Raw genomic sequence first — 25,235 nt, forward strand, 5'->3', positions numbered from 1 at the left:
TTTAAACAATCACACCTCACAAAGAGCTTTTAGTACTACAAAATTTTGAACTCTAAACAAATTCAGCATGTTAAATAATGAGGGAGACTCTTCCTTTCAATGTCACTCCTAACTGTCTCTCTCCTGCTTTTTGGCTCCTGTAGCAAGTCAGGCACATGGTGAAAAAAATATTTCAAGCCAGTGGGTGGCACTCAGTACTATATGCTGGATGTGTTGCTGATAGTTTGAATATATCAGATATTTTTAGGTACTGTGAGCAGTTCTAGGCAATCAAGTATTGTAATCAAGAGCATACAAAAGCTCAGCTACATCAATTCAGTCAGGATTTTAAGGATTCAGGTTTTGCAACTCTGTCAGTTGATGTGCTGGGATGGTATGAGAGGAGTTGCTCCTTGCTTTGGTGTAGCCATTTTCAGCAGCATTTCACAGGCATGTTCAGAAGAATCATCTTCCTGAGAACTCCCCACTGTGCTCAGCTTAGCAGACAGTTATTTCCATAATAGCAGCTTTCTGTGAGGAAAGAGGAAACGTGGTGGAGATATTCAGAGTTACCTGCCACGGTGAAAATCCCTGGTTTCCAGCGGGCCACACCATTTGCAAAATGACACAGAGATGTTATAGGCAGGAAGATTATAGACGATGGAAGAAGACAGCAGAGGCAGCCCTGGTGGGGAGCACTCAGCACCGCGGACAGCGTCACAGCCGCTCTCGCGCTGCCCGCACTCACCTTCCCTCTCCCTCCGTCCCTCCCTAAACTTGCCCATACCTGTGCATCCCCTCTTCCTCAATGCCACATTGTTATCTAGACCCTCCCACCGCCCGGTGTCTCCTATCTGGCTTTTCAGTACATCCACAGAGAGGCAATACATTGTACAAATAAACTTTACACTAATTATAAAAGTATATTCAGTATGTACCTGCACCTCTCACAGAGGGATCATTGCGAAGTGAAGTCTGATAGCGAAACTGGAGACTGGAAAGACACAGTTGTGTTGCCTGTGCATCTTTATGCTACATTTTGAGCAGTTTCAGGGTCAGGAATGTGCCTATGCTTTCCCTGACAGTAGCACAAAGTAAATGCCAGTAAGTGCCTTTCACAACCCTCAAAAGCCAGTATTTCCCTGTCTTGCCTTTTCTCCTTCACCAATATGCTCTATCTCCTCGGGAAAGAACATGGGGGTCACAACCCATCTCCTTGAAACCTCGGAGGTCCCTCCATCCATCTGGTTCTCCCATGCTTAGATCTTTTGTCAGAGAGATACTTCTTTTCTCCTGTGAACAATAAGCCTCCTACTTTCCTCAGCAAGCAGAACGTACCAGACACCTGCTGACACTTGGCAGTCCAAACAGCCACTGGTTTCTCATGTGGGTTCTCCCTTTACACCTTCCCTTCCCCCACAGCTCTATAGTTTGTGATGCCACAGAACTCTGCAGTTCATGCTTCAGCTTTTGGCCTGCTCTGAGGAAGTGACATACCCTTGCAATTGAAGCCAACACTCCTTGAAGCAAGCTGTGGTTTCCAGAGTTAGAAACTACATGGTAGTGGGACTCCTGCCTAATGCTTATTGCTTTTCCTGATCATTTCCTTTCAAATGCAAAGGCTAATTATGCTCTGCTGGAAGCAGAGCCACTTCATTGAAGATTATTGCCATTATCACATTTGAACAAGTCAAGCACCTGCCCTCCTAATTATCTCTGCCCACACAGGCCAACCAAGCTATTCTGTTACCCTCGAATTTCCCCTGCCCATCCTACAGAAAGACAGGCTGGATAAAATTCTGAGCCATCTTCTCTGATCTCTGAGCTGGCTGTGCTTTGGGCAGCAGGTTGACTAGGAATCTCCTAAGCTCCCTTCTAACCTGAACTAAGTTCTGGTTCTAAGTCTTCAAGGAAGGAGAGTAATAGAAATCAGTAGAAAATGCAGCTCTGTAACATACTCCTTCAAGGGCTCTGTTTCCTTTCTTTAGGGTTTTCCCCTAATTCTAAAAGACAGATCTGGACACCATTGGCCCAGGGGCACAACACCTTCAGTAACTCAGAATCAGAACCCTACATACCTTTAAGTGCTTCTGTCCCACAGATTTCCAAGCTCTTCAAGCCAATGGCCTTTTTTCAAGGTCCTACAACTTTGGTGTTCATAGAATATCTTTCAGAGAGCTGATGACGTGCTGCCTTGAATACCCTCCAAGTTTCCTGAATGCTGTAGCATCATTTACTTGGGTTAGAGAATCCACAGTAAAAAGCAAAATTAAAAAGCACCAGAAAGTCGTGATAAATGGTGCAATTAAGGCAGCATAACATACTTTAAATCAAGAAGAACTACAGCTCAGCTCCTGGGTATGGAAAGGTTCTAATTTATCATGGCAAGACAAAGCATATGCATCAAATTAGTCATGTTTCAGAATCTCTCTTATGCACAAACATCAGCAAAACTGACTATTCACTTGCACATAACCAGCAAACAAAATGTGGAGACTTTTCTTCTCTAATTACTATAGGTTATAAACCTCATGAGTGTTTCTCTTTCTGTAGAAACTTAGGGCACTGAGAATATTTCTCTGTCTGCCTTGGGGTGTTTTGACCCCCAGGGGAACACTAACTTTGACCTTCATTTATAGAAAAAACTTCTAAAGTTCCAAAGTAAACTAAAAACTAAAAAAGTGTGAAATAGTTTATAAAAATTATAAAAAGTAGTGTAGTATATCATATGAGTGAGAAACTTAAGTTTTAAGATTTTTAATATGTTATAAATGAGTTTAAAATAGAAGATATAAAGTGTTGTTTTGAGTTTTTTTCTTTTTTTTTTTTTTTTCTTCTTCTTTTTAAGTTTAGGTAGTGTCATAATTGAGAAGAAAAATCTACATTATAAGTCTTTAGAGGTCAGTTATTAAATTAAAAAAGAAAATAATTTAAGCCACTTCTTAATTAAGTAGCTTAGGGTTTAATTAAACTTAAAAAGCTTTGTAACAAAAGATTGTTAGCTATTTTTGTGCTGTTTTTCTTGCACGCAGAGTCTGGTGTAGACAGTGTGCTGAAGTTTTAATAAGATAACAATAAAGAGAAACTGAAGACTGAAAAAGTCCAATGTGTCTCTCGTTCCTGACACAGAACTGCTCCAGGAGGGTCTCCCCTGCCAGGGGAGTCTCTCAGGAGTTGCCCAACTTGGGGTCCGCAAGCTCACATCTTTCCCTTCAAAATACACCCACCGGGGGTGCACTCACATTAGCAGAATCCCCCACCCAACATGGACGGCACATCTCCCTGAGCTTGCTTTATGAGAAGGAAGCAGGCTTTGCCAGATGATGACTTTGAGCATCTGATGCCTTAGGAGCAGAACTCTGGCTATCTCTCACCCTCCTAACAAAAACCTAACAAGATAAGCCTCCTAATCTAAATTAGGTGCCTAAAATTAGGTAGCGTGCTTATTTTTTTCCTTATCTACCTATTAGCATGCCATATCCTGCTCATCTGTCTATCTTCAAAGGTCCACAGTTGCTGATTTTTGCCCTCTATTTTTTCCTCAACCAAAAGGGGGATATTTTTAAAAAAGTAAGAAAATGTTATTGCACAAAGTTTTGTTGTGAAACAGGAACCATTCAGAGAAGAATAAAATGCTTCACTGTGCTTTAATATAGCTTCAAAAATTCTTTAGATTATGAACTGTTAGCGTACTGCTAGGCAATCTCCTGCAGCAGAATAGATCTTGGACTCAGGTGTCTCATGACACAAGTGACCTTGGATGAAAGCCACAAAAATGGCAACAAAATAAACTAGCACACATCCTTTGACATTAAGTAGCTGGTTCTATATTTTCCTGCAGCAATACTGTCATAAAGTAAAATCCAGAATTAAAAGTCAACTACAGCTCCATAGACAAATAAAAAGCAGAAGCAGATTAAATCTTCCCCTGCCCAAAACTGGAACAAAGCAAAAAAATGGAGATATTTAAAATATAAATATTAAGTATGTACAGTTTATAAGCAAAGCAATACTCTCTTTTTCTTGTCATAGTAAATCTTGGATGTGTTTGCCTCATGTTTTCTGTATCTTCTTCAACCTGCAATACAGTTACAGAATTTCATCATTTAAAGATTTGGACCTTGATTCAGCACTTTGGTCCTGAAACAATGAAAAAAAAATTGCACAAAATCTATTTGAAAACATTTTACATGAAACTGTATCTAAAGAAAGGGAACAGTAAGAGAATCTCATTATCCATGCTTTATGGGAACATCTATTGAAAGAAAAATCTAGCACCACACCACAGTTCTTCCTAATTCAGCAGATCACAGTCACAAACCCCAAAGAGGGGCACATGTGAGTTCAGCAGAATCCAGAATCACAATGAAGTGAGCAAACTTCTGTGTTTACAAAAAGCAGAAGCTGAAGATCTAAGACAACATCCTGATGCTCTGGAAGATCACTGCATTGTGAAGCTACAGAACAAACAAACTAGAGGGTAACAAAGCTTCATCAGAGCAGAGACTAACACAAGCACTCCTTCTGAGACAGGAAACCAGGAATGATTTGCAACCAAAACCAGCTGCTACTTCAGCCACACAGTGACAGTGGTTTGTGTATTTTATTAGAAGAATATCAATCACCAATAGAAAATCCCATTAAACAAAAGATCAAATGAGCCTTCAGCCTTCACCAGACTTAGGAAGAAGGAATCACAATAATGAAGGCAATCTGAGACTGCAGAATTTTCTCTCACTGACAGAACAACCCTTGGCAGCCAGGAAAATTCCTTTAGAGCCTCCAGCCTGGTGGCTCAGACAGCTCCAGGTTCCAAAGTACTTACAGATCAGAGGAGCACAATAGGAATGTACCTGCAACTCTTTACCTTAGATCTACCTTCATGTAATCAGTAAACCTTTTGATTAACAATGCATTGGGATAAATATTCTGTAACTGAACATCTGGAACAGTCAGTCTTCTTCCCAGTAATTTCCACGCTTGCTGTTCCAGTGAAATCAATGTTTAGGGTATTTCTTGTGCATGGATTCTCTCTTGGCCAGGCTGGCTTTTTCTTTTCCTTCCATCACAATGGTGCAGACAGATCCTTGTCAGTTTTTCTTCAAAACACTAATAGAAATTGAGCTAATAATGCTGTTTACCCTGAGTTGATTCTTTTTTGGCAGAATGATGATCCTTGCCACACTAGACTCCATGTCTTTGTTTAATCTCACCTCATGCTGACACATTTCTGAGTGGTCTATACATAGCAAAAGGATGGTGATAACCAGTTCAGCTCAGTGTACAGTCAGATGCACTGTGGTGTTCTCCGATTATTCTCCTTGCAATTTTGTTTAACCCCCTGCATCCTCCAAGGAAGATCCTCATGGCAGGAGGAACATGAGACAGGGTGTGCTCTCCCCATGAGGACACAACTCTTGCAGAGCACAGCCACAACTGCTGCTGAGAGCCCAGTGCCAGCCCCATGGCTGTGCTCAAATCCCTACACAAAGGTGCAGACATTTGGCCCCATTACCACACTTTGCACAACAACCTCTCAGGGCAGGCAAGGTATGTTGTGTAAAAAGGATAGTATGTAGTATTTCTATTAAATAGAAACTGCTTAAGGCACCCTTAGTTGTTGTAGTTGCACATTCTGCTCTAAAAGGTGCTGAGAGATAGAAGGCCAATGCATTTAATAAAAAAGGAGAAATCCATTATTCATATACTGATATGTCCTTTCCATACTCTGTATTTTGCTCAGAATCTTATTTATGTGACTATGGAGAGTTTTCCTGATGTGGACACAATACCATGTAGCTTGAGCTCTGCCAGAAAAAAAAAAATCAGCAGGAAACTGCATGACATTGGATAAAGTCCAAGTAATTTAATCAAACGGGTAATTAAATTATTTAAATTGTTCATTTAACATACCTGGCAACAAGAGAAAGCAAACACTGATCCTATTTCACCTTTGCTGGGGACCAAATGAAACAAGTTACCATTCTAAGAGACTGGGAGTTAGAATTCAGGTTAAGAATGTGATTCTAGTCCAAAGATTCTAGTCCAGTGTCAGAGGGCAGGAGGCAGCACAGGAGCCAAATATTTACTTGGGTAACACATACACTATTTAGAGCCTGTTAGAAATGGCAATCACAACCTACAACCTCACAACCAATCCAGGATGTTTGTTAATACCTGCACAGGGCTTCCCAACCTGCACCCTCACACATGGCACAGATGATACCACCAGTCATCTGGAGTTCTGCTTCCAATCCATCACGTTCACCTCAAAGCCTCAAGGGGAATTAGCAACTGGGATATCATTCATCACCTTGCTGAGAACCATTTTTTCTCCAGGAGACCATGTCATACCAAGCAACCCACACAAAATACAATTAAACAGTGTCACTGCTAGACAGATTAAAATTGCAGTTCAGTAGTGGAACTCGCTGTTGCTGAGCAATTTCATAAATTAAGTACGTTCTGGCAGATCTTCTGTGGAAGGTATCAGCAGTAATCCAAATACCAGGACCTAGCAAATTGCATGGGTAAAATCCTAGCTCCGTTAGAGCCAATAGCAAAACTCCCAGGCACTTCTACAGAGCCAGAATTTTAATTTCTCATGCCAGCTGCAACACGTTGCTATGGCTTTGGGCAAACTACACTAATTCAGCCTCCCTAGTTCAAAAACACAGACCACTAAAAGCACAGCTTTCAGAGAGACAGACTGTGGAGGACATATAGAAGTGGCCCATACAGTAAAAGGCAAGCATTACCAACCAATGCAATTTAACAAACAGGCTACTTCAGCAACTCACCACCAGAGAAATACTCCACTGGTATGAATACCAGGCTTGCAGTTGCAGCCTGGAAAATTCATTTCTTGTCCTCCAGAAGGCTGGTAACAGTGCCTTCTTTAAGAATTCCATGCACAGCAGACTGGCCGAAGCTCTGGTGCAGATTAATATCTTCACTAGTTTGATATTTTGAGAATTGTGCTCAGGTGGTCTGTGTCAACCATCAGTTATGTTCTTTCACAGCCAATGAGTGGAAGTGAACAGCTGCCTTCACGAGTCAGAGATTAACAAACACACTGCTACACAAATGCACATATTAACTCTGGATAACACACACATTTGTTTAAAATTAATTATCACGTGTTTTTGCAAAGAAGTTTTATGGCTGTATGAAAAGCAGCTATAAAATGAGATTTGGCTTCTTGGTAGGTGGCATGTTACAGTTTTTAAGAAATATTATTCTTCCCATATAAATGCACAACAGATGTAACATTCGACCTAAGCAATAAGATTTATTACTGTTTTTAAAGCAAATTCAGCACAGCTTAAAAGAACACTGTACAGAATTCTTTAAGCTAGGAAGAGGTGCTTCTTGTCATCAATGCATACTTTGCATTTGTCAGTTCTTGCCTTCAAAGCCAACCCACAGTTTAGTATTTCAGGCTTTTTACAAAGGTGATGATCCTGCAATTCAATTTGCTAATGTAGCACATAGCAGGCTCCTCCAGTCACAGCAGTCCTGGGCTCATGTCCTTGCTTTTAGTATCAAAAGAAATGTGCATGGCCTCTTTGGTCTCTTTTTGAGCCCCCAAAACATTACACATGATTTATGCTAGGCGTTATTCCAACAGCGCATGCAATCAAAAGTAAGTGTCACACATTGTTTGGCAATGAAAAATAAACATTACAGCTGTGATCAAAGAACATGTCTTGCTTATATTGTCTTACATTAATTTCTTTACTTCATGCACTTTTGTATAAATATTTATGGTTCATATTTTCTTCAGAAGCCATAGTTCTGTTTTCTAGAAATAACCTGCTTATGCACAATATTCTCTTTTCAAAGCACTGTTCTTCCTTTTGTTAAGTTCATTTCCAAGATCTCTGTGCATAAAAAGTGGTGAAAGATGGATATGTGCAACTTCACTAACAAACCTGTTGAAAATATCTGAAAATGAGGAACAATTATTGGATAAACACCTTCTTCAATGGTAAACAGTTCTGTGAGAAATGAATAGGCCTCTATGTTATGCAGTAATATTACATTTTGTATAAGGGCACAAAACATGAAAATTAAAACATACCTGAGAATAATACTAAAATCTCATTTCAAGAACATTTTTGTTGCTCAACAGCTTTAACTATCAAGTAATTTCAGAGTTTTTGCATTTCACGTCACATAATCCAGATGGTCCAGCAGGCAGCCCCTGACCGACACTCTCTCAGGTGAATCCTGCAGCTGACACTGTCGTATTCATGTTGGAGAAATCCATGTATCTGGAACTTCTACACTACCATGAACAGAGCTAAACTCTTAAACTGTGAACCTCTATACAGCCTACAAAGAGAATTCTAGCACTAGAACACCACTTCCACATAATTTTTCTGTTATGAACAACTTGTAATCAAAATTGTTTTCTGATCTCAAGTTCAAAGCACTGCACCAAATTTAGGGCTGCCCAAGCACATTCTCTTCCCAAAGGCAGGCATGGGACAAAGTTCTTGAATGCTGCTCTAGAAGACCTTTGGACAACATTGAGAATGCTGCAGATCGCCAATCATATCAAAAGCATCCCCTCAATTTAGATGGATCCTTTCCCAATTCATCACAACCACATATGCCTGCAGATTCTCTCTGAATTAGCGTTCCCCAAAACTCTTCTAGTCCAAGAGCAGTTCATCTGCCAGCTCCCTAGACAAAGAGCACTTTCAGTAGCTCTTTAGGAGGTAATGCTGATCATCTTTAAGAAAGATTATAATCCCACTGAGTGTCTCATGTTGGTGATTGCATATCAGTCAGGACAAGCAGTTTCCAGACATTTTAAAGGGATGCATCTTATTTCTGCCAGAGAAAAATCACATTAAGTCTTCACCTCTCATTAATGGCTGTCAGTCAGGGTCCTGAACATCCATACAGATGATGCATATTGAATTTGAAGAATATATGTGTGTATTTGCAGTGCGTATCAGAAACAGATCTACAGGCCAGGACAGTTTCCACCTGTCCAGTGCCCAAGCACTGCTTTAATTTTCTTTCATTTTACACTGGTTTTCTCTGATTAGTTTAACAAAAGTAGTAGCAGTGGATGAGGCATCCAAAGCAAGCAGCTTGCCCTGTTCACACATCCTCTTTCTGATATGGTTTTATGCCGAGACTTCTTGGCACTTGGAATAGTGTGTGGCTTCCTTAAACACAATGGGAATGTGCATCTCTACTGTGTCTCACCCACCTGGGTTAAATCTGATATCCCAGAGAAAAGAATGCTATTTTCACTCCTATGATCAAGAAGTTCATAGCAATGCGTGCTGTATGCTTTTCTGCAGTGAGGAAAAATCGATTCTCTGCCTACCTGCAGAGACAGCCTCTTGGACTTGAAGAACGTCCTCAATCAGAGACAGAGACCCTTGAGGAACTGACCACCAGACTGCCAAATACTAACAAAAGATTGACTGGGGCATATCTCAGAACGAGGACTGGGTACTCCAGTACATAGTGCATTTTTGCCTATCCTTTGAGCAAATTTCAGTGCAAGGTATAGAGATTTCAAAGTGCCCATATTAAGGAGTAGATCACAGAGAGGCTCATCAAACTACATGCACAAGTGAGGGGCTTCTGAAGTTCTGTATCATCTGTGTACGTCTAATGAGGGACTGTTCTACAGAGAGAAATGCAACTGATGAATTGCATTCCTTCAAGAAAAAGATTTTATAAAAATTGTTTAAGGTTTACCTTTTCATGGCTTTTCAAAACTCCCTGAAATACCCAATAACATTGTGGGTGACAAAAGAAGAAAAGGAAGGAAGAAAAAGACAGAATAGTATTCTGAAAACAAGACAGTTAATCATTCATGTTGTCTACAATTCCTTTGGCTCAAGACAATCTCAAGACAGACTCTGGCTTTGTAGTAAGGAAAAAAAAATCCTCTACTGTCCTACCGTCTCTCCTCTACAATGTATGATAGATCCAGAGTCACAAACTGCCAGGACTTCACAGGCAAAGGGCACATCCTAAAGCAGAGCATTTCATGGCTCCCTGACACCCCACAGGCAGCCTTTTTCCCTAAAGCAAAGAATCTCACAAAATTTGCTTTCCCTAAAGCAAAGAACATAATTTTGTGTGATGTTCTTTATGTATTTTGACTTAATACTCCCAAAGTACATTCATTTCAGTCAGATTGTCCACATGTGTGTTTTAGGGGATTGTTGAGGTTTGGGGTTTTTCAACCTTTTCCTCAGTTTGATATTCTGTACTCTTCCTGGAGCTGGCCATTGTGATTAAAGATTCTGCTTTGTAATGAAAGCAAGCAATGTACTTCAATGCTGAAAGAGAGACAGCAAAAAGAGGCAGCCAAAACATGTGGTGATTCTTACTTTCCCTTCACAAGTGACAAAACAGCATATGCAGTTCAACACCCAGGATTAGTTAATTTTATCTGGAAAAGCAGCTTATGTAAGTTCACATTTGCTATGATTACAACCCCCATAACACTAATTTCCTATGTAAAGCCACTGTGGTGCCCACATAGATCATCTTACACTGGAATTATGGGCATGGCGCAACATAAATCACCAGTTATCAGCCTTTGTTTTATTTTGCAATACATTCATGATTCTCTATCCTTCCATTGACAAATACATCATGCTTGGTTGGCAGTGCTGGTATCTGGTATTTCATGATTACCTCGGCTTCAAAGTGAGACAGTAAATGCACATTTGTGTTACTCTTCCTTTAATGTAGTACAAAGCTGGACACAGCTCAGAAAGAAACACCTAAAATCCATTACCTATTTATGATCATGTACAAATGGGTATTTATCATGTTAAAAGAGAACCATATGTTAAAGTGGAGGCCAGAGCCCAGTAAATCTTTTTGGATGAAAACCCTTTAAAAAAAAATGAATAAAATAATTAACATTTGCTTTTGCCAGTAGAAACATTTGCTTATGAATCTTCTGGGAAGGGAAAGGCATTTAACCTTTTTACATGCCATTCCCTCAAACATCTCTGACCCCAGTGCAAAATAGACAACAAAGATTCCCAACTCCACAATGCTGATTAAACTCTTGTATGAAACATCTGGATGAAATTTTCTTGGCAGCTGATTTGAAAAGTATAGAAGAAGCAGAACTAGGGAGCAGCCATAGTTCAGCTTAGTGACACCAAGATGATGCTATGCAAAAGCAGATTTTACCTTGAACACATCAACTCCTAAATATTAGCCTGTGACCATGCAAGCAACCTCATTAGCAGAAAATAAATCCATCTTCTACTCTGCACACCAGTGTAGAGAAGGCAAATGGGCTTTAAAGAAACCCAACCTGACAATCTTGTTTCTTTTAATAAACTAATAAAGGGCTTAAATAACTTACTTGCCTAATACCTAACTTCAATTGACAGGTAAGAGAGAAGTCACCAGTGCCCTTAACTTCCAAAAAACATTTCTTAAATTCATGAATGATTTCAAAACTTCTGTGGTTTCTGATAAACTCCCCAGCAAACTGCATGTATTGCTTTCCTACTTACTGTCTCAGTCAGTACACCCCCAGGCCTAAATTCGCAAGTGACCTGTAATTTTCATAACCTGACATTCAAAATAAAGGATATCCTGGCCCTCTGCTGCTTGACCTTAAAGAACTTGTCCAGCTCAACAGACTGTTCCCCTTTGGAAATACAGACCCTGGAATTCTCACAACTTTCCACATGTACAACGGGCCTGAAAACGACCCATTTTCACTGTTGTTATTAAATAAGTAGCATCATTGAAAAACCTACATGAACCAGGGCAACTTTACTCTGTAGCTGCTGGGGAGAGGAAGGCAAAAAAAAAGAAAGAGGAAGCAGCATCACAGAAACAGCCTCAGAGTTTGAGAAAAAGGTGCAAGAAACAGGAAAGCATAGGGAACATTCTGCCCCACAGCTGCCAGGCTAGGAAAATTCCAGCAGGAATGGGCAGAGATCCTCTGGCCTTTTCCAGAAGACAAGGCACATAGTGCCTCAGATTTATCAGACTCACCCAGAATGACAAAATGAAAGCTTCGGCACTGCACAGAGCCAGCAGTAATTTACTGTAGTTGTGGAAAATTTAATGGGGTATGGGAAAGGCTTTGACTTTTTATTTGGGACGCTGCTGTAAAGAAATAGATTATTAGTATGCATTTAAAATTGATTGGTGAATATTTTTTAAATCATAAAGAAATTAACACAGAGACAAAATCTGGTCTAAACATTTTATCTCCAATCCAAAGTTCACATTCTAAAGCACCCCTACTGCTTTTTGCTATATCACTGCAATCCCAGTAGACCTAAAGGAGGGGCACCTATTCTAATTAGTGCTGCTATCACTTCCTCTCTACATGAAATTCTCCACAAACACCTTGTCCTATAGAACCCTTTAGGTTGGAAAAGACCTCTAAGGTCATCAAGTACAACTGCTAACCCCGTGTTCACTGCAAAACCCTGTCCCTAAGTGCCACATCTACCTGTTGCTTAAACACTTCCAGGGATGTTGATTCTTCCCACTTCCCTGGGCAACCTGTCCCAATGTATGACCATCATTCCCATGAGGAAATTTTTCCTAATATCTAGTCTAAACCTCCAGTGGTGAAGCCAGTCTTCAAAATTCAGGAAAAAAATCTGTCAGAAGAAATTTCAGCATGGAACAAGAATAACCAACTGCAATGCAGACCAGAGATACAACCACAGAGTGTAATAGTAAGAGGTAAGTTTGAAGCTGTTCTTCTTCTATCAAAATAAATAAAATATTGCAAATATTTTGTACCACATTATTCAGTACTACCCCTGGAATGGTAATGAATGAAAAAAAACAGAAGAGATTATCCCACATATAATCCAATATTCATCAATAATAGCAAAAATAAGCTGTCATGTAGAACATCTACATGAGAGGGCCACACCACTTGTCCAGGCAGTAGCTAATATTGATGTAGATTTAGGGTAGCCACCTGCCAGGCAAGCCACTGTAACTCAAGCGAGTTGAATTCATGGCTAAGAGAAATAATTTAAGACTACTGCATCAAGGAAAAATCTGCCATACCCTTTGACATAACCAGTGTATGCTCTGCAACTACAAGAGACACCTCCCTCTATACACTTGGTCTGCACCAAATAGGGAAGGTGTGCTAATATTCCGAATCCAGCAATTTGTATGCAACCAACAAACAATTAAACCGAGGAGTAAAAAGCATTGGAAAACATGGAACCAAGGCTTACAGTGTATCAAGAAATGTCCTTATGCTTAAAAAATTATAATGCACTCCAAAATCCATTTGTTCAGGCAATCCATGTACAACAGAAGGCACTGTTATCCATTTGAATCTATCAATTCTGCACAGCAAAAACCTGAGAAGTGCAACTCAATTAGATGCAGCCTGGCCCCTCCTGGTCATCCAGGTTCCTTGAGGACGAACATTTCCTTTCAGTCCATCAAATTATAAAAACACCACAAGAATTTGTACATTACAGTAGCTGGTTAGAAAGAGCATTCTGGTGGGAGAAGCACACCGCTATTTCCCAGAAAACCTTCAGCTGCATTAAATTACCCTCCCCATCACTCAAAAGTCACGATGATTTCAAGAAAATGTAGTGATGAGACCCTTTCCATTGACCGTTGTAGCCGATCCTTCAGTTGCCACCGGGAGTATTTCCAGCAAAATTAAATGCTGTGATCAGTCCTTTGTTGTCAAACGTGTAGCCACTTTGCTGTTCTATTGTCTTAGTCTCTAGAATTCAAAGAAAAAGGATATGAAAAATAGTCTGCAGAGAACACCTTTGTCAGAGACAATACAGCTCAACTACGAATGCAAAGTTATGGAAAAAACTCTCAGCTGAGTCAAAATTTCATTCCCTAAATGCAATGACAGGAATACATTACACTCAGGTTTTCTCTGAAGGCATAAATGTGCACACCTCTGCAACAGAGTTGAAAAATTAATCCTTTACCAAATCAGTTTATGCCACCCTATTCTGCATTCTTTTTGATTAAATCTGAATTTATTTTCCATGATGCAAGCTTTCTATGCATCTAAAACCTCACACTAACTGCAAGGCAACATAATTAGTTAAAAAGTTAGAAAACTGTTAAACACATAATAACTGATAGTAATCTTCATCAAATGCCTGGCTGCAGATAGATATTGCCTTAATTTGTTCTTCATTTCAAATGTCAGATTGTGTAAAACTAGTTCATACCCTGTTCAAACAGCAGCACAAGTCAATGAGAAGGCAATTAATTAGAAACAATAGTAAACTTACTCTGAATAACACACACTTCCAGGCAAGGAATAATGTAATCATGATATCCTGCTCACGCTTCCTAGAAAACGTTAATTAGCACAGAGGGGGTCGTTACAGATTAGAAGCAGTTCCAACATCTCTGCAAGAGCTGAAAGGGGCCCAGGGAACTGACTCACCTGCAGCAGTTCTCCGGTGCTCTGCTAATGTGTAGATCTCCTGCAGCTGTTTCTTCTGATCCTCACTCAACGGCGCAGTCAGGGAATGGTACCAGGCTGCATCCCGGCTCTGCACCACTGTCAGGGCAGCAATGGAGGAAAAGTCATTGTCAGTTTACATACAAGTTAATCTCAGAATAACAAAATGAAACACATGGAAATTCTGACTGGTTTTAAAACAGAATCTGCATTGCTAAACGAGATCAGTATTCCTGTCGGTTTTCTTTGCACAGAATTCCCACTCTAATAGAGGCAATCCATTTTGGGGAACTTAATTACATCCTCTGCTTTCTGAAACAGAACATTAACCATGTGGCCATTATTCATGGACAATGTGAATTGAATATTCTCGTTTAAAACTCATATGAAAACTAAAAGCAACAAGATTAGTGAAACAGGAAAGGGAGAAAATAATTTCTCTATTAACATCAAGAAGGTGACAAATATTTCTCTATATAGGAGTCCCTCTAGTGACCAAGCTCCACTTATTTAGGCTGTGATTGAAAAATTCTAAGGGAGAACGTGAAGAGAATTAATCTCTGGCTCTATTTGCTACCATTTGTTTTTTGCAGCAGTAGTAAGCCAAAAAACTGAGGACTAACATTAGAAAGTGAGATCACATTTTACAGTTTCAGTAATCTAAACTATTATTTGTAACAAAGAAAAGGGTTTTCCCCACTGATGACCATAAACATCTCCAAATTATTTCACCATGTTATATCATTCTGCCAAGCAGCAAACACATACTCAGAAGTGCTTGTGTAAAAAACTGGTATTCATCAACACCATTTTCAAGGTCAAGAGGTGTGCTGAAGCCTTCAAGAGCAGTCTCCTCCAACACATCTTCATCCCAGTCGTCATCATCATCATCATCTTCATCCTCTTCCTCTCCACCTCCAGCACTGCCACCTCCTCCTCCACCATGATTCTCTTGCATTGCCTGGCTCACTTCATTTGTCTCATCCTCATCGCTCGGTATCTCTTCTGCAAAAGCATTGATATGTTTTGTAAAACAAAGTTTAAAACTATAAGGAAACAATGACTGATGAATTAAAAACAATTAGTAAATCTAGGTTTTGGTTGGAAAGGGGACCATCTGTTAATACCCCTTCCCCAAAATCTTAGAAGTCTTATGTTAAATGTTAAAACATTTCCTACATTCAAGATCAGTTAAACTTGTTTCTACGCAGACCTGAGGAATGTGAAACTGCCATCTTTTTTCTTCTTTCATTTATGCAGTCATTGTGCAACTACAGGGTCCAAAATTTTTGAGGAAATGTCTTCCATTAAATGGTCCATCACTCTGCTTTTTAAATTACAGAGACTTGCACAGAATTCAAAAATGTACATAAAGCCATGAGAAATTCATCTGTAGACCGTCTGCCTTCTCTTCTTGAGTGTTGCCTTATTTGAACAACTTAAACCAACACATTAAGTTGGTGTTACCTTCCATTCCGCTTATGAAACTATGATCCCCTGAATTAAATGCAACTACAACCTGCAATTCTAAATACTGCTTTTTCTTACTTAAGGAAAGGTATTTCTGGCTTATAATCAAGATTTTAAAAAACCAAATCTTCATTTCCAAACCTGCAGCTCTTCCTGTGTTAACAGTTTAGAAAGAATAATGATGACTATAGATGCAATAAGCAGGGACTGAATCACAGGACAGAGATCTGAACATTCCTGTGCTGTTTCCATACTGTATTCCTATGTATTGAGAAGAATACTGTGATTCCATTACAGAACAATCATGGGTGAAATGTGAGTGGATTACATAATCTGCTTACATCCAATCTAATTTTCAGACTTCAAAACATCCACTCCTTGTCAAACACATATGCCTGCAATGCTGTGGAGAATTCCCTCCTCACAATTCCCTCTGTAAGGCATTCTTTGATGTTTTTTCTCTTCTGGCAGACACAGAGGTTAGAGGCCTGTGTGCTCAAGGAACCTCAGCTGTCTCAAACCCCACTCTGCAAACAACTTTCCATTTGGACAAAGAAGACCTGCCAGGATCTCCTTCAAAATTCAATCAAAAAGGTCTTTCAAACAGCTGGGTAGTGAAACAGCTTCTTTCCAGAAAGTAAGAATATAGCTAGTGGAGTCCTGGCAAACTCCTGCTGCCTACGTGAGAAGACAAGGCATATTCACAACTCAGAAGAGCAGACCTGCAAGTTACTCTTGAACCAATACTACCCTTTCACAAAATGTTAGCTGTTACACCTTGAAACATTTTGATTACACTTTGGGAGAAAAAATCAACTCTTAAGATGGTATTTCAAGCACCCAGTAAGCCAAGCTATTTTCAGCAGACTAATGAGTCTTAAAAACAAACTGCAATTTCTTACCCCCTTTAAATTAAATCCAGACAAAATCCACAATGTGAAAAGGGGAGATTTTACCATTATCTTCTGCAAAGTGTTTGTCATCTTTAGCTTGATCCTCATGTTCTGTGAGCTCTCGTGAGGCGCAAACTTGTTTTAAGCCCAAGAAGAGGAGGAGGATTGAAGGAACAATCTGGGCAGCCACAGCATCCACTGCAGGTGGTCGGTTCTGCAATTCCATTAGGATGCTCAATCCTATTATACACATCTTTCTGTCATGAAGTCTGAAACAAGACACAATTGTTAGATAAAACCAGATTTTCACTGCAAGGATATAGAGAGAACATTAAAATCCTGGTGTTTGACATGTCAGAAAACAATGTCTCAGAGGCTATGTTCAAAGATCCTACACAAACTGTTTTCTTTGTTCTGAATGCAAGTTTCCCATTGGAAAGTACTCGTCCAAGAACAATTAAATATCTTTTTAGCACTGGTCAAACTCCTGGAGCAAATGCAAAATTTGTAATGCTAAATAAATACTGCTTAATAATTATGTAGACTATCTTATCTTTAATAAAGCATTTGATACAGATTATCATTATTAAATAGGATGGAAAATTAATTTGCCTTGGCTTTGATAGCAGTACTGTTTCAGGGATGAAAATTGACAAAAACTATTAGTGATAAGCGGAAATGCATTGAATCGCAGGGTGCATTTATGGAATGCTCCAGGGATAGCTGAAATTAAATTACGAGAAGTCCATCAGAATGGCTGTCTTATACATATTTCAATATACAATTTCTAATGCTAACTTGAGACACATTGCTAACTCTGGTGAAAGCAGGGAAATAATTCCATCTATCTTATCAAGAGTTAACTGGCAGTATACTCAAACTGGGAACTGACAAATGAGTAGACCTCCAGTAAAACAAACTGAAGACAATTGAAGAAAAAGAAATTAATTGAATTAGTAGCAGAAAAATTTTTATGGGACCACAGTTGGGAAAATAGGTAAGAACCTATACTCTTAAGCATAAGAATTGATTTTTACTTCCAGAAACAGGAATTTCTGCAAATAAGATGGGGAAAAAAAATATCTAAATGCCTCTGCAGATACTCTTGGGTTCTCCTTTACTGAAGAAGATGGAGCTAACTTGGAGCTAACATTACATTATTCTGCTATTATGGGCATGAGAGGAGCTTTTTCGTTTGAACTATTCAATTTGATGCTGACAGCTTCTGTGCAAGCCTTCTGCAAGAGAAGTAGTGCCACCAAAACCTAGAGAAACCAAGCAAATCTCCAGAGCTGGCAGAAAATATCAATCCTCTAAACTCCTGGGATACTTCCAGTACTGAATCAGTTTTACTTTGGAATGAAGGAATACATGTTGAGAAAGAAGAAATAAGATGGGCACACCAGGCTGCAATAAAGCTAACAGAGGGACAACCAGCTCAATCCACCACTTCAAGAATCACTACAGAAATACAGCTTTTCAGTGCTTAGCATTTCATTACCTAAGTTCCTATATAACATGCTACTGAACTATTATATCCTTTAAGTGACACAAGTGATCCTATATTGCAGCTTTCTAAATGTTACATGTGCTTAAACAAGGTTAGAGATCTGGAGGGATTTCATGACAACTCCCATGTTGTTAGTCCTGTTAGGATTTACTGAAGTGATTCATTCTCAAGAGTAGCTAACAACAAAAATAAATTATATATGACCATGCAGAACATTACGATCCCAGCAGACCTTCCAAGAACAACAAAGCCAACCAGCATATCAAATTACACACTTTGTCACACTGGGTCTGGCTGCTTGGTTACACGTTGAAAAACACACCAAAGCGTGAGCAGGAATGCAGCGCTCCTGTAACTATAATCCTCTCTTTTCAGGTGGAATGGGTCACAAAAGAGGGCATACAAACCAGGGAGACTGAGATAGAGGAACAAGGTCTGCTTTCATGGAAAACCCTATTAATCCCTTACTCCTCTCAGCTGAAATGACTTACTCCTGCACGTTAAAAACAAGCTGTTCGCTCTCATGACAACACTTTGCAGACCAAAAGCCAAGCTAAAGATAATGCTACCTATAAATGAAGGATAGCTGTTATTTGGAGAGTTATCCTTAGTGCAAGCACAAATGGAAAAAAACTTTATCTACCTCCTCTTTTTGTCAGCAGTCATCCAATTATGACCAAAGCTCTGTAATCTATGCAGAAGATTTCCATCCTGCATCTTGACACTGGGAAGCCATGAAATTTCTTCAAGACCCAAATGTACAAACTACCAATTCCAGCCACATGCACCAGAGTAAACTAACAATTCTTAGGACTATTTTTTATTATACATTTCAAAAAGCTACCATTGCACAGCGCAAATTGCAGAATGCAACAGTAAAATGTAAAAAAATCTTTGTAATGAATGGCTTAGCTTCATATTAAATTATCATTTTGGGACATCAAATCAAAGTACAAGAACGAAGCCCTGCTGTTTGAAAGGGAGTCATCACTGGGAAGCAGCCCAAATGACCAAAACCCACAGCATATTTGTCATGCTCCACTTTAAAGCTGCTAAAGAGAGAAGTTGCAAGAATGAACAAGTCTTCAGAATATGCACGTTATTAGAAGGCCTTGCAGGACAGCAGAAATTCAGGCATTGAATTCAGGCATTCATCTTTAGTGAACCTAAGCCAGAAGGAGACTTTTCTTTCACCTGCCAGCAGAGACAAACAGCAGGAAAAGCATCTGCCTTGCCTGAAGTTCAGTATTCTACTATACCCCAGCTGTATTAAGGACCTGTAGGACTGAACAAGGAAAATGGAGTCTTACATATTTTCATAATAGCAAAAATGGCTTCAGGACCATTCCACCGCTATCAAAAGGCTCATTATTTCAGCACCCTTCCATCTGCTCAAGGGAGCCTGGATATGATTCTCCTTAGTAATCTGTGCTTTGAGACCTGTACTTATTTGCTCAGAAGCACACAATAGCCCTCCCTAACAATCAGGGACTCTGCTTATTCCTCAGTGGTTTATCAAGCCTGAAGCGTTAAACACACAACACACAGCACTGCAATGCATGACTCCAAGCCAATTCTATCTTTAAGAAGCTGTGTGTGGTCCTCATAATCTGCAGGACTTCTTCTTGCTAACACATATTCCTCTAATACAGCACAAAGGATTTTAAAATCTTTTGTATTTTAAACCAAGCCTAAAGTATTTCAGGGAAAAATTGCTAAGCCTTTACTTTTACTGTGGGAATGAAGTTTCTTTCTATTACATCAATCCAGTTCCTGGACAAACTGCAAATAATTTCCTTCTAGTTGCCATTTCCTTCTAGTTGCAAAGCTGGAACCAACATAAGACTGGGATTTTTATATACAACTGAGAAACCTAGGATTTTTAACTACTCAAACTCCTATCAAATATTTAACCCTATTCAGCTTCAAAAAACTCAAAATCACTTACTGAGGGCTTTTTTGAAGCAAGTCAGATTTTCCTTTCACCCTAGTTACCATAGAAGAATTTTTAGTATAAGAATTAGTCATGCAGAAGTTTCACCCAAACCTCAGCTGTCAGTAAAAAGCTAGAAAGTGGTAAGGAGCAAATGTTTCTGCAAAAAGCTTTCCAGTGTGAAGTTATTGCAGAAAACATTTAGAAATACATACAATATCCTGTGGCACATACGCACTATCAGCACACAACCACAGGTATGCGACTTCCACTATGACATACTGAATTTATGCACAGCCTTACAAGGAGTTCTGAGTTCTTTCTGCCTGGCTAATTTTTATTATCCCAACTTTGTAACACTTTTTCAATAGTTTCCATGGTTTTAATAACATGGAAGAACAGCTACTTCTTACCATAACTGCTTTTCGCTTGCATTTTTCCCATGGATTCCATCTCATGTGTTCATACATGCTGCTCCAGAAATAATGCATTCTTTTGGCAAACACTAATGGTTCCAGCCTGAGCATGTGCAGCCATGCACAACCCTACTGCTGGCAGAGCACAATCTATGGGCACTAAGACTTCACAGGACAAGAAGAAAGACATAGAATGGTTTGGGTTGGAAGAGACCCTAAAGGTCATCTAGTTCCAACTCCCCTGCCATGGGCAGGGACACCTTCCAGCCCAGGAAGACCAGGCTGGCCAAAACCCCACCCAGCCTGACCTTGAACACTTCCAGAGATGGAATGTCCACACATAAGAGTCTGAGATTTATGTGGACAAGGCATCTTGGACAGCCACTGTCACCACCACGTTCCAGATTTCCTGCATGGCTGACAAAGAAATATCAGCAAGATTCACCTGGTTCTTCACATCTGGAAGTGTATCTACTTTGATCCTGTTCAGTTTCTCTAGGATCTGTGAGTTTACCAAATGATTTCAATCTGGGCCTAAAACTGCCTCACGAAAGCAAACTAAGTGTAAACCACAATAGCAAATGGCAGCTGATGAGAGAAAGGACTGTACAAATAAGAGTGCCCACTGCTCTCTAACATAAACTTGTTGGGGGGGGACCCAAGAAAGGGTTCCAAGAACACCAAATCTTTTTGTACTTCTGTCTTTTCCTGTTCAGTTAGACCTCTGAATCTTGGGCTGCTTTAATACTCCTAAGAAAACAAACTGTCTGCTAGAAGCATTGCTCTCCTGAGGGAAAGGGAGGAAGTCCCTTACAGCACATCACAGTGCCTCACTAGCAGTACTACAACAAAAGCCCTACCCTACACCTGGAAGCCACAAAGTGAGGAGACAGAAGGAAGAGTGACTTGTAGATTTAAGCAATATTACAGATAATAATTTCTCTGCTGGTAGCAGCAGATCAAAGAGAGATTTTTAATCCTCTGCTGCCATTCAAGTGCAGTCTGGGCAGGATGATGGGCATGACAACCGCGTGTTTAACTTTTCATTTTCACAGGCTTTGTTAACCTTTGTCTCAGCTCCAAAGTTTATTTGAACAGTAGTTTCAGTAGCTGATGCCTTCTGCAGAGCAACACAGGAGAACTGAAAATTAGGCTGTAGCTCACAGTACTATTTGAGATTGGAGCCTAGTCAGACCCTCAACATTTTTCCTCTCTGAATCTGACTAGTTTCTCACTGAATGCTCCAGGATTAACTGTTTCAGGCTGTAGATCTCTTTCAGTTTACCATCTGTAAGGAATAGCTTCTTTTCTACAGTCTCTGTATTTGCTCAGCATGTGATATGTAGCAGAAAAAAATGAAAGCACAAAGAGATGAAGCTCAAGAACTTTGCTTCAGCCATAAAAGAAAATTGGTATGCAGAAATCCTAAAATGTCTTGCCCTTTTCTGAAGTTGGTAGATATAAGAATAATTTAGCAATCAACAATAATATTACCACAAGGTGTGGAAGAAACAACTTAAGGAAGACATCCATCTAAGCCTATCCATACACCTGCAGGCAGATGTCAGCCTCCAGTAACAAAACAAAACTTGAGCAGGAAGGTGAGAGGTAGCTGTTAACTAGGTCTGTCTGCTTTGCCCTTAAGTGGACTTGAATCTAACAGTTAAGAAACAACATCTCAGCTGAGAGGCAAGCACTGGCCTTCACCTCTGCTCAGCATCAAGTGCATGCTTTGCTAGGTGATGACAGGCTCCCCTTCAGTAACTTTACAAATGCTCAGCTCCTGCCTGAGTGCACACCAGTGCTGCACACACACATTCAAAGGAGGTCACAGTGATGTTTACATTCAGCAGTATGCTAAGAAGTCAATGGCACAATGATAAATATGCAAATTGATTGTGAAAATTCATCTAAAATCAGAAGTGGGGTTCACTGCAGAGAGTAATGTTTTTTTTAAATCAAATGGAGCAGTTAAAAATAACTTACAAAAAATACAGAACAGAAAGTATGTACACAGTGTTTCAGATAAAAAGTTAACATGTTGTTTGTTATAAATGATAAATATAGTTACTGGCTTTTGCATCTATGTATTAGCTTTTGCAAGCTAATTGATCACAAAGATTCTGATATAATACAATTTGTAATTCCTTTTAACTGCTTTTTGGTATAATATAACCTGTCAGTTTATGTATGTACGATATAGCTTATATAAATAATAGTGTGATAAATATGTATTATATCTTAGGGCTTAGCATAATATTTAAAATAAAAACTGAGTAATGTATTAAAATGCTTTTATTTGTGTAACTAGCCCAGATAATGGTGTGAAATAGCTAGGTTGTTTCTCACATTTGTGGACCATCTTATATGAATGATAACAGTGACAAGAACCAGGACACCAAGAGAAAAAAACTTACTACTGACTCTCCAATTATTAAGAAGTGTCAAAACAACAGAATGGAGCCTCAAGAAGAAATATATTGATTTAATCTGCAAGATGGCATGCAGACAAGTCAAAGGTTAAAACCAAGCGAAAGAGTTCCTAGAACTTGTAAACTCACAGGAATGTCTGAATATGTATAAACTCTTATGAATATGCATGTACCCCCTGTAACTTAACGGTATATAGAGAACATTGTTTTAAGCTAACAGTGTGCGTTTGGCAGATTGCCAAGGACCCCAGTGCTGGATATTGTCCCTTTTATCCCTTACTAAACTTTTAAAAGTTTTCAAGAATGATCATAGTTTCTCACATTGTTGAAAACCAGCTGGTCAATACTGAACACTGTAAAAAAAAAAAAACACCACCAAAAAAAACCAAACTCTCAGTACTTGCCCAAAAAAACAGTCTGTGTCATTCATCCACTGGTTTATGAACTGTGCAGTGATGGGCTCAGGATTGTGTGGAAATCTGATGTTCTCCAAGGTGTGCAAAAGTAGGTCAGGATTGTAGTAGAGTGCAGCTATGGCAACTTGAAGACACATGGTACGGAGCTCACTTGTTTTAACTCCTCGAGTCAAGCGCTCCAGAACAGCCTCCACAAAGAGGGGAATACACTGGGCATAAAAGAAGACAAGAAGAAAAGGAAAGGGAAAAAAAAAAAAAGAAAAGAGTCATTAGTGTGTTGCCAGATCATACAAAATTTTGTAATACTTTTATCAGAATTATGTCCTGAGTTATCTGAAGTTCAGGTATAGAACCAAGGAACACATTCTATTCTCTTTCTAGCCTCTGATCACACGCTTATAAATCTTACCCAAAACAGCTCTTCTCTGAGCTAAAAATTGCAGAGTTATTCTGAGCACAGGGGAGAATATTTGAGGCCATTTGGTGGAATTTGTTCTAGCATGCAGAAAAGATTTAGAAAAAAACTCAGACATTCGCATATTTGAAGAAAGATACTAAACAATTTCAAAACTAACAGGCATTAAAAATTAAACTACCAAAATTTGTAACATAGTTAGAAGTTTTTCCTAATAAATGTAAAGTGATGTTAAATTTTTTATGAAAGTTTAAAATGTGTTTATTCAGATAAAAGCAAATACACACAAAATTCTAAACAATGAAATAAACATCTTCTAAACACATATATTTTTCAATGTACAAATTTATACTTTACAAAAATTTGGGAAGCATTACAAAAGCTTTAGTTTATGAGTTTCAGCTCAGTGTGCAACCATTTTAATTCACAGAGTTGTACAGCTCAATTAAGCCTTCCACCACGTATGTATTTCAATGCAAATACATTGAAGTCACTTTAAAGGCTTCCAGATTTCCTTTAAAAAATCAAATGTTTCAGAGAACATTTTTATCTTCAATTATTTAAGATTTACACTAGTAAAGTTATATCACTTTCAGTGAAATTAACTGAAAATTTATCACTGAAATCCATGAATTGCACTGTAGCAACACCAAACATGATACCTCAAGGTAATTTAGGCTCATTACATGAGTCCAGATTTTGGCCCTTAATAGGAAAAAGACTACTTTCTAAAAAGATGTTCTAAGAAACTCTGGAAATTTGTGATTATGTTTCTCCCTGCAATCACAATCAAGCCATGCTAAAAAATCTGCATTTCCAAATGCACTTAATAATTTAAAACATCAAGAAGTTGGAGCTTGGAGAAACAACAGTAGTTGGACATGTACAGTTAACCTCTCAGCCACAGTAGTTTTAACTATGTGTTTTGCATCAAAAGGGAAATTCTATTAAGAGAAAGCACAACATACTATATATCCTTATAATTCAGTCCATATCCATTTTGTGGCCCACTAACATCTTGTCTCAAAATCAAAAAACCCCAACCTTACGAACTTTCCTGAGTTCATTTACTTCTGTTTTCCTCCCACTGTACATTTCCCTCAAATTCTCTAATTGCAGCTGTTTCTCTCAGGAGTCATGGATCATTAGAAAGCAATAAAAGAGAAAACCTGTTCAATATGTTTCACCTGGTCAATACCCCGTCCTTTGCACTGAAGAACAATCACTTCTAGGAGTTTGGCTGCATGGCACTCTGCATCTTCTCCTGCATCTCCTGTCAGTACCTAACAATCAGAGTAACAATTTAATTTATCAGTAGTCACTGA

General features: G+C 39.1%; 1 protein-coding gene and 1 long non-coding RNA gene across 4 annotated transcripts in view; both read right to left on the reverse strand.

Annotated features, from left to right (window-relative positions):
- Positions 1–310: 310 nt before the first annotated feature.
- LOC128788611 (uncharacterized) lies at positions 311–1,395 on the reverse strand. Of its 2 annotated transcripts, XR_008431141.1 has the most exons (3): positions 1,318–1,370; positions 918–973; positions 311–510 (listed from the first exon to the last, which is right to left on the reverse strand). It is a non-coding gene; the product is annotated as an uncharacterized LOC128788611 (long non-coding RNA). The 2 variants fall into 2 exon arrangements; XR_008431142.1 differs by lacking the exon at positions 918–973 and having other exon boundaries at positions 1,318–1,395.
- A 5,855-nt stretch (positions 1,396–7,250) lies between these two features.
- Positions 7,251–25,235, reverse strand: part of IPO8 (importin 8) — a 47,259-nt gene continuing 29,274 nt past the window's right edge. Inside the window, exons 20-26 of one of the 2 annotated variants that reach the window (XM_053943772.1) lie at positions 25,098–25,193; positions 23,484–23,704; positions 16,852–17,057; positions 15,194–15,430; positions 14,408–14,524; positions 14,250–14,310; positions 13,630–13,717 (exon numbers count right to left, since the gene is read on the reverse strand). In XM_053943772.1, the coding sequence (XP_053799747.1) occupies positions 14,288–14,310; positions 14,408–14,524; positions 15,194–15,430; positions 16,852–17,057; positions 23,484–23,704; positions 25,098–25,193 (900 nt within the window). In that variant the 3' untranslated portion in view covers positions 13,630–13,717; positions 14,250–14,287. Of the gene's footprint in view, positions 13,718–14,249; positions 14,311–14,407; positions 14,525–15,193; positions 15,431–16,851; positions 17,058–23,483; positions 23,705–25,097; positions 25,194–25,235 lie in introns of both variants that reach the window. The other variant, XM_053943770.1, reaches the window with a different exon arrangement.

Source organism: Vidua chalybeata, chromosome 5 (assembly GCF_026979565.1).
Source record: "Vidua chalybeata isolate OUT-0048 chromosome 5, bVidCha1 merged haplotype, whole genome shotgun sequence".
Lineage (NCBI taxonomy): Eukaryota > Metazoa > Chordata > Aves > Passeriformes > Viduidae > Vidua > Vidua chalybeata.